At 51.1% G+C, this 14975-nt stretch overlaps 1 protein-coding gene across 2 annotated transcripts; it reads right to left on the bottom strand.

Moving 5' to 3' along the window:
* Positions 1–270: 270 nt before the first annotated feature.
* vps72b (vacuolar protein sorting 72 homolog b) lies at positions 271–14285 on the bottom strand. Of its 2 annotated transcripts, none has more exons than XM_088621567.1 (7): positions 14153–14285; positions 6620–6753; positions 5146–5298; positions 4469–4592; positions 2941–3117; positions 1778–1922; positions 271–1156 (listed from the first exon to the last, which is right to left on the bottom strand). In XM_088621567.1, exons 2-7 carry the CDS (start codon positions 6734–6736, stop codon positions 751–753), a joined length of 1122 nt encoding a protein of 373 aa, XP_088477693.1. In that variant the 5' UTR covers positions 6737–6753; positions 14153–14285; the 3' UTR covers positions 271–750. The 2 variants fall into 2 exon arrangements, with proteins under 2 accessions (XP_088477693.1, XP_088477692.1); XM_088621566.1 differs by lacking the exon at positions 14153–14285 and adding an exon at positions 7764–7797.
* Between the last annotated feature and the right edge of the window lie 690 nt (positions 14286–14975).

The following is a 14975-nucleotide window of genomic DNA, read 5'->3' as shown; positions in this document are numbered from 1 at the left end:
TTCCACGTCTCCCAGCTTCTACCTGGCGCTGCCCCGAAACGGGGCAAAAACCCGGGGGCCCGGTTTGAAAAAACGATGTCTGGTCATTTCCCGGTCTGCTGAGGAAACGGGGCCCGGACGGGGAGACGGGCCCAGACCCACCTGGTCCATCGCCTTCGCGCCACGCTAAAAATCCCGTGCCCCTCCCGCCCCGGGTCAACAGCACCCCGGACCCCCCCTCATTCCCCAGCACAAGCAGGGCGAAACCCACAAACGCACTCAGAGGTAGAATAAGGGCCCCGCCTTGAGGTTCTTCTTTATTAACCAACCTGTACAAAATCAGTATAAACCCACAACAACACCCCCCCCCCCCCCTCCGCCCTTAACAACAACCCTCTCAATACCCCGGGCAGACCCAGGTGACCCATGCTTTTACACGTCTCTACAACTTTTGTTTGTCACCTTAACGAAGGTACCCCCCCTGCAGCACCTACAATGGCCTGTGCTGTGGTTTTCTCAACACTTGGTCTTGAACGCATTCCCCTTCGCAATGCCCGAGCAGCCGGGTCAGCAGGCGGATGGCAGCCCACAGAGCTGGACAGGGTGACCCCCGGGGGTGCGTAGGGGTTTGGGGTGATGGAGCCCGAGGGAAGCCTACGCCGGCGAAGGCACAGGGCCGCTGTCAAGAGTTCATGTGGATCCTATCGCCATCCCATCCGTCCCAGCAGTCTTTTCTCCGCTGTCCCTCCCCCCCCCCTGACAGCAGCCCAGCTATGTGGCGGACATGCTCTGCTTAATGATGATCTTTTGGCGGGGGCCCCGGGCCCCGGGGTCCCCCGGGAGGCTGCCGCTGGTGTTGGGGAGCCCGTGGGCGGCCACGTACTTCTTGTAGGCCTCGCGGATGATCTTGAAGGCCCGGATGTTGGCGTAGGGGATGTCGGTGATGGGGTCGCGGTAGAGGGCCGGCTTGTGCGTGACGGGGCAGATCTCGCGGGCCGGCGGCCGCAGGGGCCGCGGCCGGGGGAAGACGCCCTGGAAGGTGTCGTCGTCGCTGAAAGTGATGAAGGCGCGGGCGCACTTCCCCCCGGGGGGCTGGGCGGCCTGCTGCGGGGGCTCCGAGAGCGTGGGGGCGAGAGGGGGCGGCGCCGCCGCCGGCTGCTGGGTGTCCTGGTCCAGCCTGCAGGGGGGGGGGGGGGGAGTCATGACGGTTAACAAGCAGCACCCCCTGTCCCTGTCCCTGTCCCCCCCAAAACCCGCGGGTTCACACACGCCAGACCGCCTGTGCCACCCGTGCCTACACCTCCGCCCATCAGCAACAGCACCGGCCTTCCCCACAAGACAACACGGCGCTGTAGGCGTGTGTCTGGCACCCCCCGCGGGTAGGGATCGGGGTTCGGGGTTCGGGGTTCGGGCTCACGGCTGGGCAATCCTCCACCACCCCTGCTGTAGCTACCCTTGACCGTGCTCTGCACCCCGCATGCGGTGCCCCCCCCTGGTCGCCTCGTGGCGCGGTGCTGCCGCAGCCCCCCTGTGACACACAGTGCAACCGCCCCGTCGGCCACCCCCGGGGGAAAAGGGGCGCACCGGAGAACGACGGACCCCGTCCCCCTCGGCTTTTAGAGGAGACACTTTAGGACCGACTGCGGTCCGAAGAGGCACGCTACCCCACCCAGGCCCCGGCTCAATTCCGGATCACAAGCACGAGCAACCTGGACGACCTCAACACAGCGACCCCCCCACTCCCAAATCCAGCCCAGGACCCAGTCAGCGACGGGCGATGCGCCCCCCCCCGCCTCACCCTTCCACGTCCACGTTCTCCTCCTTGAGGTGCGTGTCGGACAGCAGGGGCATGAGCACGGAGTGGTAGCGGATGGTGGGGCCGTCGCAGCGCCGCCGCTTGTGGACCTGCTTCTTCTTGTCCGCCTCCAGGCGCTCGTAGTTCTCTGGCGGGGGGGGGGGGGGGAGAGAGGGGTCAGGCACCGAGCGCAGGCTCCGCAGGAAGACATAAGACACTGGGGGAGAACGGTCGGGCTCTAAAGCAGGTACAATTTTCAACCTGATTTTTATTTCAGCTCTTTGCTACGTTGGGAACTATTGCATTTCATAAAGGACTTCACATGTGTGGGCAATCGAGCTGCTGAAACCCTTCATGAGGTTCCCACTCCGCAAAGTGTTAGTTCCAATAAGGGATGAGTTAAGTCACCGAGATCTCTGCAGGTGCCAGGGGATCCCGGGATCGGAATTGGGAAGTACTGCTTCGGGATACAGACAAGCTTCTGTAATTCAGGCCGGGGTTCGGAATGGCACCCCACTGTCACTACTGGGTGTGTCTGCAACTTTGCATCAAAGAGATCTCACCCCCCCCTGCCCCTCTCCTGCCCATACAGGCAAACTCCCGAGTGCACGCAAGATGCAATTCACTTCCTTCTATGAATTTCCAACAGAGACGAAAACATTTTGTTTTCAGGTGTGTTTAATAGTTCTATCATTCAGGAAAGGGGCCGGACAAGGCTGGACAAGGCTCTCCTGGTGGCCTGTGACTTGCTGGGCAGCTGCCAGATCACAGTGAAGTCTGCACCATCTGCTCCTTTAATTGAGCACTGCGGCGCCCCCTGAGTGAAATGACAAATGGCTCTGCAGACGGGTGCGTCTGTGTCCTGGGGGAGCGAGAGCCTATCCCAGCAGGCAACGGGTGCAAGGCAGGGTACCCCCCCGGGATGGGACGCCAGTCCATCACAGGGCAGACAGAAACAAATATGCATCTTCTCACACTGAGGCATTTCACTCTCTCCAGATAATAAGGGAGTCAGCCGGAGAGCTTATAACAATTTTAAAACAACTGGAGATCACAAAACTGGGCAGGGCATACAAAATAAGTGTATAGATTAACTTCCCCCCCGCAAAAGAGGAGTAATATCCCTCCCGTGCTGACAGGACCCCGATCTCCTCTCGGCCTCTCACCCAGGGATCGGAGATTGATCTCGGCGGTGATCCTGGCTTCGGCCAGCAGCTCCTCTTGGGTCAGGGGCCGGTCGTGGTAGGGGCCCTTCCGGCGGCGCGGCTGCACTCGCCTCTCCTGGAGCCGCAGGTACGTCAGGCGGGTGTGCTCGGTGGTCGACTGGCGCACGGACTTGCGGTCTGGAAGAAGCCGCGGGCAGAGGTTTCTGGGCTGCAGCCGATGCCACGAGCATCTCCCCCTCCCCCCCCCCCAACCCTCGGGCGTTTAACGGGCAACCGCAGTCTCGGTTGCTCAGATCGGTTGTTAAACCTCGGTCACTAAATGAATTCATGGGCGGAATGAATTAATTCATGCACAGAAAAAAAAATCTAACAAATTTTGAACCGAGCACAAAATGGTGAACCTTGTGAAAGTCCTCTAAGTCGCCGTGATATCGCAAACCCCTGTTCTCGCCAGGAGTGAGAGCGGAAGCGTATGTGAATCACGACGTGAAGCGGCCCTTCCTGCTCACTAGTCACCATACTGACTCAATGGGCTGTGATGGACGAGCGGATAAGCGCAGGCTGTGCTGCTGACACTTCACCGCAGAACTGCTCCAATGTGATCGTCATGCAGAGTGAACAAGTAAGTAGCATTTGTCTGCAAAATGGAAAGCAATATTTCTATTGGACTAAAAGAGATGTTTGTAATAGGGCCGCAACACATCACTGGAAGTATTTTGTTGCCTCGTTCTGAATTGCAGAATATGGCGCTGCGCATACCCGGAAATGTCATCTATTTTGTGACGTACATTGGACGTTTTACGTTACTGTGTACATTTTACTTTTATTGTGGTTTGAAACGCACTCATCGATGCTGACCCCAAAATCAAAAAATGGCGCTGCGGTTCCCCTATAAAATGATAAACCACAGAAATCCATTAAACTCTAACAAGCCTCCCTAATGTAGCACAAGAGACTGATTACAGGAGCCTGCAGGAGACAGAGAACCAGCTACAGTCTGTGAGGAACCACATATTGTGAAAAGCGTTAAGTACTGGGACGGTGAACTGAAATTTGTATTTCAGATCAAAAGGTTAATATACTTTTGCCTTATATTCTTTTAGCTCTCTGGGTTTCTGGGTTTTATTTTGCATACAATTAAGTCATGTCAGAACAACGTTATATGTAGTGTTCAATTCCCCCAATTCAGGTGAGAATAAGTACCGAGCCAAACGGAACAACGGGTTTTTCATCCGCCCATCCATTTTCAAACCATTTCTTCCAATTCCGAGTCATGGAAAAGCCGGAGCCTATCCCGGTCAAGCAACAGGTACAAGGCAGGGTACAGCAAGTAGCTGTGAAAAAAATACCGGTCTGGAACCAAATCCAACAATCTGGAAGGTCTTGAAAGAGAAAACACGGGAGGAGTGATCAATCGACAAACTCCGGGTCATTCAGGGAAGGCGACAGCATTCAATGACAGGAACGTCATCAGGGCTGTGAAGAAAAACCCGAAAAAGAACAGAGGAAGAAGAAGCAGGGGTCTTACTCTCTCCTATGTCATCCTGCAACTCCAGGGGTTCCTGTTTCTCCTCCTTCTCCTTGACCGACCCGCTGGGTGGCGCAGATGGCCTCTTCGGCTTGGGCTTGGGCTTGACCACCTTGATGGGCTCCTGGACAACACCGTTCGGACACAGACGACACACGGACACCAAGTCAGGGGCTGCGACCTCATGGTCGGCCACATTCTCGGCATGCGCACCACCACTCCGCGGTTTGGAGGACAGTCCAGCCACCGCGGAGAGATTTAAAAAGCGCCGGGCGGTCCGCAGGTTTCTGCTTAATCGAAAGCAAACTTCAAAAGCCCGGCGAGGGCAATCACTGGGATCAAAAAACACAAAGGCAGGGCACAGCGTCTTCTGCAAACCCCTCAGGAGCCAAAAAGAATAGCACAGCAGTGTCAAAAGGAAACCTGTTTATTAAGAGTGCAAAGAGGAGGCACTTTTAGACACAAAGCCTAAGAGCTGGAGAAAGCTACCCTGCCAAGTTGCTTGAGACGATTCCTCTCTGAGACCCTCCGATCAGACACCCTTCAACAAAAGAGTAACAGAGATTATCTTATTCCCCAGGAGTAAATATTCTGGAATACCGTGTCTTGGCTGCCTGCAGACGCCCCATGAAACTACCCCCCGACAGGCCCAGAGTTTCTCAGAGCCGCCCCCTGACCTTGTAGGCCTTGGTGACCACACGCCGTTTCCTGCGCGGCTCGTCCTCCTCCTGGTCGCTGTCGGGCTCGTCCCCCTCGTCGATGTCGAAGTCGCTGTCCACCTCGTCCTCCGTCTCCGACTGGTCGCCCTTGTACTCGTCGTCGCCCGACTCCTGCCAGCGGAGAGGAATGAACCCGATGGGAGGGGGCGGCGCCCTTAGAAGAGCAGTCCCCTCCGTTTTCTCCGGGATTCATCAAAAACACTCCAGTGCCTCCATTCATAGCGGCCGACATTAAAAAGCTCTAGTCCTAGAACATCTTAATTACAAATTGGCACGAAGGAGTCAGAGATTTTTGCTAATAGGGCTGTGTGGAACACAGCACTGGATCTTTATACCACTGGATATACACTTTATACAATGCATCTGCAATTTAATAACTGTTGTTGGGATTTCAAAGAGACCTAGGAGCCCTAACTGAAACACCAGCTTCTCTAGGACTAGGATTGCAGACCCTTGGCTTCGGCCATTTTTACATGCTAATGTATACCATGCTGAGTTTTGTTTTTTTGGTTATCACAGAGGTGCCCCCAGCTGTCCCTGACACACCTGTGGGGCTCCCACACATGAGCAGTGCAACACAATAATAATCAACTTTAACTTATATAGCACCTTTAAAAGGTGGCTTTCAAAAAAAGCTCTTTGCAGAACGACAACAACAACAATAAAAAAAATGCCAGTTTTATCACAGCCCTGTTTACAGTAAAACAAGAAATTCAATTCAGGTGGTAGTGTCAGCATGCGTAGGCTGCAAAGGAACAGGTAAAGATGTATTCCATGCTGAAAGTAAAAGAAGAGAGACTACGTTTCGGCTATGGAGCCTTCTTCAGGTGCGTATAGTTTATAACTGAAGAAACTCCACAGCCGAAACGTTGTCGCTTTTCTTTTCCTTTCAGCACGGAATAAACCTTTACCTGCCGCGAAAATCAGCTTTTCCTGTGCTGCCCTACATCAGTGGTTCTCGCTTCTGGTCCTGCAGCGAGCCAGCGTCTCTCCTTGTGCTCGAGTCCAGCTGGTTACATCTGTCCCTCATATTAGCACAAGAGCTCATTACAAATCTCCTTCGGGCTGAGCAGAAGACGCCTCAAGTAGAAAACCTAAATAAATGAACTCCGTTGATTAAGGGAACAAAAGCGAGCGGACATAGGGGTCCAGAAAGCCCAAATGTGAAATCCAGTAATCTTCACCAAGCTTACCGCCCATAACGACACATGCTGAGGTGTTCGTGTGCGGTTCGCTTTATGCTCGGTCTCGTAACATTTCCAAATCTACGATTTTCATTTCAATGAGGGAGACCTGTGTAAACGTTTTAAGCATACAAAATGACTACTGTATTAACCTGAAGCTTCCAATTTCATATTTCCTGTACTATTAAATTACTTTTATTTCTGATAAGAAATCTGTTCTAACGTAAAGTCTTGTGTTAATAACTTACATCGTTGAATCCGCCGTAAGTCGTTTTGTAGAATTCGTCATCTTCTTCCGCGTCTAATAATTTAGACATACGGTTTCCCGCCGTCTTTCGCGGTGCTCGACCGACGGCTAAACTCATGTTTGGGTAAACTTCGTCTGCAAAATAAAAATAAATAAACACGACCACCTCAGCCTTCAGTAGTAAAGCTATACTGTAAGATTAAGATATCCGTTTACTTCTAGATTGTACCGTCCGTCGAATTTAACAAGAAAGTTGCCTTGGTTTTTTTTTCTGAAAACTATATTTAAGTCCAATTATTTTCTTTATTTAAACAACAGAATTAGACACTATTCGCAATCCGGCCTACGGTGCAAGGCGGCCATTGCATGTTTTAAGTCTTTGTAATTGATTGCCGAGCCTTGAATCCAGACTCAACTAATGGAGCTGAACCGCAGTGGTTGTGACGAGTTTATACCAGGAGGTGACAGTGTTACCTCAGCATTCACCCCCTACAAACCTCTACAATTCTTTCTCAAGCCTCGGTGTTCCTGCAGTTAAATGAATATCGTCTGACTGACGATTCGCTCGCACATTGCACATTGCACATTTTAGCGTCACAAAGGGATTTGTTCACAATATTCTGGCTGAAAAATCAGGTGATGAATCCTTCAAAGGACATCAAAACCAAAGCAATCCAATCCAGTTCCCAGGAGTCAAAATGCCTCCCCATGTGAGATAGCTCAAGGGAACTGGTTAATAAAATTGGACAATTATTAACTTCATCCGGCTGTGAACAGTTTGACAGTTATCTTATGTTGCCACCTGCATCAAAGGACCCAGTTAAGTAAGTAAATCATTATTTCAGTAGACTGAGCCATCACAGATCATCACCTACCAATGAAGGCTGCTCAAGGTTCGAGACTGGAGGGCTGTGGGTTCGAATTCCAGCTGTGACACAGCTTTTCTATCCTTGAGTGAGCTGGTTCACCTGAATAGCCAGCTGTATGTTGGAAAATGGGGGCAAATCTAAGTTGCCCTAGATAAAGGCATCAGACAAAAAAAAAAGCAAATTGATTTTCAAAGTGTGTAAACAAATGTATGATTTAGCAGCTTTCTTCTCTCAAGCTCTCTTGCACTTGACTGAAGAGACTCAGTTCCTTTTAACCTGTGCTGTAGATTGACATGGACACCAGCCCTGGTCCTGGGTGGCTGGCTTGTGCAGGTGTTTCATCCTTGCTTAGCTCTGTACAAAGTCCAATCAGCTCCTAATGGCTGAAGTGGGCCCAATTTAACAAACTGGTGCTGGTGTTTCAAAAAGACCTAGGAGCTCCTCTAGGATCAGGATTGGAGGCCTTTGGCGTCAGCCATTTTCACATGACTTGCAAGCAGCTGTAGAGAACACCTCAAAGCAACAGGCGGTTGAAGGAATCACCAGCAGCACTAGCAACATGGTGTGTTGACTGTTTATACACAAACACAGGTGGAACTACATGTTACGCCTACTAATGTGCTAGTACCAGTTGTGCCAGGTTAAAACTGATAGCAACAATGAGTGTGCCTGTGTTGCCAAAGCACTGAACATTCCTGCAAGGTCATACAAGTAAGAGATGATTTGGACTAATTCTAATCCAACAATGTTTGCATTTCTTCTTCTGCCTAAGCAGGCTGCCTCTCGATATACTGCATGTGAGACTGTGGCATAACCACTGTGCTGGCTACCCTCTGCCTGCTGCCAGGGGATATTGGGATATAGGAACTGGTTGCAATTCTGCTGCCAAGCCTCAGTTTGAACGCTCCAGCTCCTCAACGCCTTTTTCAATGTCAGTTAATCCAGCTGCCTGCCACCTGGGTTTTCACAGAAAGCACCGATGGACATGGCAGGGAGCACGCTGCAACTGTCTCAGCATTCAGTTCCCAGCGCCTGCAAGCAGGTCCCTTCGAAGGATAATGTGTGAAAAAGAAGGAAATATAGTCGAAACACAAATGCATCAGATCTCAGTCAAATGTGGTGAGCGCTAACCATACAGAAACATGTGTGAAGGGATATTAGGCAGGATGGATGACTTTGCAAATTCTTCACGTATTTCAGGTTATTACAGACTGCTTCCAGAGTGCACTGGAATGCATACAAATGTTGTACCAGCTAAAACTGATAAGATCTGGTATGCTGCATGAAGGACAGTCTGATTCTTGGGAGATTTACGTGAAAAGGATCTAAGGGCAGATATGTTCCCTGGCCGCATTCCCCAAATTCATCTCAGGCCACAGCTGCAAAGAATGGGGCTGCTGATGAGGGGAATGAGGCGGCTGTGTTTTAAGAATGGGGACAGGCGAGGCGCTCTTATCGAGAGAGCATCCACAGAGTTTCAGCCGAGCAGTTTCACCTCCGGCAGAGCGGGAGGAGCGCGCTCTCCCGAGCTCTCCGAGTCGGACGCAAACCCTCGAATTCTGGACGGAGTGTTGGGTTTCACAGTTTCGGGGGGAAAAGGCCATGGCTGTCCCACTCCGGATCTGGAACGCTTTCCGGATTATTTTGCCTCCCACCATCCTCCCGAACCAGCAACCCTGACCTAGTGGCTACCCCCCCCACCCCTCCCCCACTGCAAACACAGGGGACCCCGAGAATCCTGCCGCTCCCCAGCCTTGGACAGCCTCGGACTCAAGAACAGAGGGACCCGTGGACACCATGCAGAGGCCGCCAGGGCTGAGCACCCACCCTCCCTTTGAACAACGCCAGTCGGCCAAAACTCTCCTTCACTCTGAATGCTTTTAGTGTCCGTAAGAGTTGCACCATCAATAAAGACTGACAGGGGTACCACCCCTAGAAATGAACACTGTTCCTAAATATTAGTCTTCCTTAATATCCCTCATGCACAGCGGCCCAGCACCCACCACACTTTAACAGACATTTCCACTTAAGTGGAAACCTTAAATACTTAATACAAGAATTCCTTCAATTAGTATGGCGGCGTGGCTGAAGACAAGGAGCTGGTGTTCCAGAAAAGCACCAGCGGGCAATTTAAAAATTGAGGATAGTTTGCCGACAACAATTATCACAGCCAGCTCTTGGTAATTGGTAGCTATTCACATCAACGATCGCCTCTAGCCTGGACCAGCGGTGAAACATGGAACGCTCTCCGGATCAGTTTAATCCGGACGGGTCATCCCGGACCCAGTGGCTACCCCCCCACTAGAGGGCACCGGTGGGAACTTCCTTGGAAGTGTAGATTTAAAACATGAGAACGGGAGCCACTTCTTTACACAAAGAGTGCCAGGAGTGTGGAACAACCACGTTGCTGAAGCCGATACTGTGGTTTCTTTAAAGAAACAGCTGGGTGAGGTTTCTTGGAATAATTAGCTACAAACTACTAAATGGACTGCATGGGCCGAATGACTCCTCTCGTTTCTGTCCTTATTTGCTGACGGTATTCCACTGTGAGAGAGCACGCCGCTGGCTTTCATTATATACGTGTTCGATATTTCTGAGACTCAGAAGGAATCAATATTTGGATCACGAAACTCTTAACTACCAAACGGGCTTGACGGACTGAATGGCCTCTCGTTTTTAACCGTTCTTAAACGTCAGTAAGACACACAACCATCCGTCTCATTTATTTTAATTATTTTCCGGGTACATTGACACGCAAAAGCGGTACAAACGAGGGCACTTTGAAAGAAGGGGCTGTGGCCGCGTAGCCATTGTTCCCAGCTTGTTTCAGGCCAGCTGTATCTCCCCCGATTGCTCGTTTTTCCCAAAAGCTCCGGACGGTAATAAACTGGCCACCCACGTTGTCCGGCCGCACACACCTGATGGGCGGTCTCCCAGGCGATCCAGCCCAGAGGAGCCGCCGTAGCAGAAACACACCCGCCTGCGCTGCAGAAGAATCTCCCCATCCAGAAAAGGGGAATATTTTTTTGGGGGGGGCGATGAGAGAAGCGAGTCCAGACAGACAAGCGGAGACTCCTTGCCCAAACGCAATTGCGATACTCAGCAGCACCACGAGATGGAGCAGCAGGTGGAAAAAAATCGCGTTTTTTTTTTTTGCTGGCCTCGCTGCATTGTGGGGGCAGTTGACCATAGACAATAGGTTCCCCCCCCCCCCCCTCACTGCTGTAAAAGGCAGACACGGAGAGACAGGTCCGAGGCCAACAATAGAAACAGTGGCGCCTATTGTCCCAGCTGCACGAAAAAGCCGTGCGCTGTCCCGAATAGGAAATAGCCGATCTGCGGTCCATCAGCAAAATGCCGCGCTCACACGTGACGGGCCTTAGGAAACGACCTTCCAAAATACATTTTCCGTCCCTTTCTGCTACCTGCACACAGTCGGGACGGGGAACAGGGGAGCGTGTGTTCAGCATGAGAGCCCCGAGCGAGTGTTCAATTCAAATACTGCTCGTCTGCGCTTCAGTGGTAAAGCACCTGACGGCTCCCGGCAAAGTTTACCCAGCGCTGTCACGCCGGAGAGACAATCAAGACTCCTTTCGCTTTTGTGCGTCCTCTTCAAACAAATGGCAAAGAATCTGCTGACGTGCGTTGTCGTTGTCGCTTGAGCTGCGGGGAACAATCGCCCGGATCGGGGGTCTGTCAGGTACACTAGTTCTGGAAACAGGTCCCCAAGTGAAGAACACGAGAACCAGAGGAATTGCGCCCATTTTGTTTTGTCATTAGGATGCGGTTGATCTAATGGTCCAGGTGGATGCTGCACATTGGTGGTGGTGGAGGGGAGTCCCCATTACCTGTAAAGCGCTTTGAGTGGAGTGTCCAGAAAAGCGCTATATAAGTTTAAGCAATTATTATTATTATTAATGACTTGGCGCAACTGTTTCTTGAAAGCAGCCCGTGTATCGGGCTCCACAACATGGCTGGGCAGATTGTTCCACACTCCCACCACCCTTTGTGTAAAGAGGCGTGTCCTTTTTCTCGGTTTGTCACATAGTTCCCACTTGAGCCGTCTGGAAACACTGGACCAGGACAGAAAAAAAAAAACAGCCATGTTGTGGTTTTTGTGTACTATTCCAATTCACAGAGCTCTATTGGCATGACTGGTGAATTGCTGAAGATGAACTGCTCCACTCTATTATATTTGTCAGTGTTGTACGTACTGTACAGCGGTTCACTTTGATCTCAATTTTCCCATGAAGCACAGCTGAGCTGGTAAGAGAGCTGCTTTGGAGAGGGGTCCTGGAACAGAATTTGGGGAACCCCTTTGAATATAGATGAGTATATTCTCATCTGGGTGATGGGGACTCTCTTGTTCCAGGTTTTCAAGAAACATCATTGTGGAATAAACCATACAAAACAAGCAGCCAGCTGGGAACAAGGTACTCTCATGGCTACAAAGTCTACAAAATGTACAAAATTGTACAAAATGTGCCTTCCACCCACCTCCTGGTTCGCTTGTTTCCTCCCACACTGCCAGATTGACAGATTAATCCTGTTTGACCGTGACATTTCCAGTAATCGCTCTTGAGCACACATTGCAGGCTGGAACTTTAATTATACCATAGCTATGTAAAGAATTTCATTTACAAGGATGACAATAATATTCTAATAATAGGCAAAATATCTTTCTGGGTTGGGAACAGGGAAGTTGTTTAAAAAAAAAGTACTGAGTCATTCCTGCCTGAGGATCGTCTTATTTCCTGTGGTTACTTGCTGCACTCACCCTGCGAGATCCTGTTAATCCCGGGATCTCAGCCTGAGCGGTCAATTAAACAATTAACCTCATTAGAAGCAGACAGGACTTTTATACAGCGACTCAAAACTACCTTGGAGATGTGGGCTGGGCTGTGGACGAGGTTTCTTGCTGAAATTGCCAAGTAACACTGTATGATGGGAAACAAAAGGATGAAACAGGAGGCACTCTTGCTGTTTTCTTTGTGGGATTCAATAAATGGATTAATTCTTCCGCAGCTCGAGCTGCTACAGAGCACGAACAGGCCATTGAGAAAAAAAAAGGAGGCAGAACACAGTGTTCTGCAGGAAACGGTGATCTCACCAGCCAGGAATGTGAAAACACAGACGCTAGGCTCCCTGAGGAATCTGGAATCGCTCCAGACCACAGGCGCAGGCTTGAGAGTGACCCCACACACACACACACAAACACTCCCAACGCTTCCCTGCTTCCAGTGGGAACACACACAAGAAACGGCCCGAGCGATTCCAAAAATAATGGGAAAGAGATTAGGGCAGAGCCGGAATGCAGCGTGGGACAAGTAGATTAAAGAAAAAGATGGCAAACCAAAACTGGCGAGGACAAGAATGAGGAGAATGTGGAATCCGGCGCACTGTGGTGTCTGGAGCGCCCAGACAGCCCCGTGGGAGAGAGTATGGCCAGGGTGGGGGCTGGCCGCATGCAGTTCAGCCCCCAGGTGCGCTCACCTTGGCCATCTCTGCCGGATTTGCCTGTCAAAACTACAGAGGAGCTGGAGCAAACAAGCCCAGCTCAGGGGCACCACTGGCCGAGCAGCCAGATCAAGCTGGTGCTGGAAAAGTGCCGGGGAACTTTTGTGCGGATTCAACAGGCAAAAACAGCAGCAGTATTGGTATTACTCTGAGGCCGATACTGATGCACCACGTTGAGGACACTAAGCAGCAAAGGCATAAGCCTGGGTTTGCACCTTTCTTACACACAAGAAAGGTCACAGACAAGAGGAAGCCCATCTGGCGTGCTCCACACTCCCGCCGCCCTCTGTGTAAAGAAGCGCCCCCTGTCCATGCTGGAGAATCTCATCCAGGCCGTTTCTTGACAGACACCACGGGCTTTGGCTTCAACCATATGGCTGGCCAGCCTGTCCCATACTCCCACCTCCCTCTGTGTAAAGTCCTCCTGTTCTGTTTCTTGAGAAAGCCGGGGCATCGGCTTCAAGCACACGGCTGCACCCAATGGCCTCGAACAGTCGGTCGCCGTTCTTCCGTCCTTGTGCTCGGTCACGCTGCAGGGCCAACGTCTTTGACGTTCGAGGATCATGGGGGACACTGGGACATGGGGTCACCCGCCTGCCGTGGCAGGGATTCCCCCGAGCGGCAGATCGAAGCTGGCCGAGTGCCGCCCAGTTGGTAGCGAGGCGTTGGACGCCCAGGGTCCCCCTCCGCTGTCAGGACCAGCCGAGATCGGCATCGCCGGGGTCGAGCAGTGAGGCCAGTGAAGGACCTGCCAGTCCTGCTGTCACCCCTCCCTCCTCCTGCAGGGCTCAGTGCAGCTCGCGGATTCATCAGCAGACGAAGGGCCCTGACAGAGGGGTCAGACCGTCAGGACGCACAGGAGTCTCAGGACCCTGGGGCTTCCAAACTGGTTGGGCAATAAAAAAAAACAAACAGACAAGAAAAGGCCGTTCGACTCATTTCTGCCTGTTGGGCTTCTCTGTCATTTCTCGATTGGAGAATCTCACCCAGTGGTTTACCGAAAGATCCCTCACCCCCAGACCTGCTTGCACGTCGCCAGGACCGTTTGAAAATCAGGAAATTCCCTACAAGCTATCAGCATGTCAGCACCTGGCAAGGCCTATACTGCCAAAACACTTTAGGAGAATAGTAAAAAAAAAGCATTTTACCGTCAAAGCCATCTAACACATCAGTCGTCTCGGAAATTCAAAGGATTACATCTTCGCTTGTGTAAGGGGTGCAAGTTAAGGCATGTCCCGCCGAGACGGTGAGGGAGGGCATGAGAGGGAGCAGAGGAATGTCTAGGACTTGTTTGTGCAGCAGAATATCCTTGATTCAGCTGTAACAGCAGGGAGCCCAGTGGAGGATCACATGGGGACCAAGTCACGACCAAGTCTCTCTGCTATACCCATGCCACACCGAAGGACTGACGAGCACCGTCTGCAAGATCAGTAAATCTACAGTGTCTGCATTTTAATACCAATCTTTGTATCACTTTCCTTTGGCGTTTACTGTGCTTGGCCACACTAGATCACTCCTAAAGTTGCAACGCATTAATGCTGTTTTGAATAGAACATAAGAAAAATCACAAAAGGAGGCCATTTGGCATATCTGGCTCTTTTGCTTGTTAATTAGCCAATTGATCAAAGGATATTACCCACTTGTTTTTTGGGGATTCAAGCGTACCAGTTGGAGAGCTTGTTCCAGACCCCGGCCACTCTTTGCGTAACGAAATGCTTTCTGGATCTCTGCTTAATTTGGGTCCTCGGGTTCTCGTTTGGCTGCCGGTCCTAAAGTTGTCCTCCTTTAGATAACCATTCAAGACTCTAAATAACTTGCATTAAGTCCCACCTTTGTACTAAATACAAATGGAAACTGGACAAGGCAAAAACGTGATGAATGCACTTGACTTCGGACAGCATTTTCCTTGTAGCTACATTAGAGAGACAGAGAAAAATTTGAATTTTGTGTTTCATTTCTTAAAACCAGCAG

The sequence above is a fragment of the Lepisosteus platostomus genome, chromosome 26 (genome assembly GCF_059453375.1).
Source record: "Lepisosteus platostomus isolate fLepPlt1 chromosome 26, fLepPlt1.hap1, whole genome shotgun sequence".
NCBI classification, from domain to species: domain Eukaryota; kingdom Metazoa; phylum Chordata; class Actinopteri; order Semionotiformes; family Lepisosteidae; genus Lepisosteus; species Lepisosteus platostomus.
This window is presented reverse-complemented; position numbering and strand designations above follow the sequence as displayed.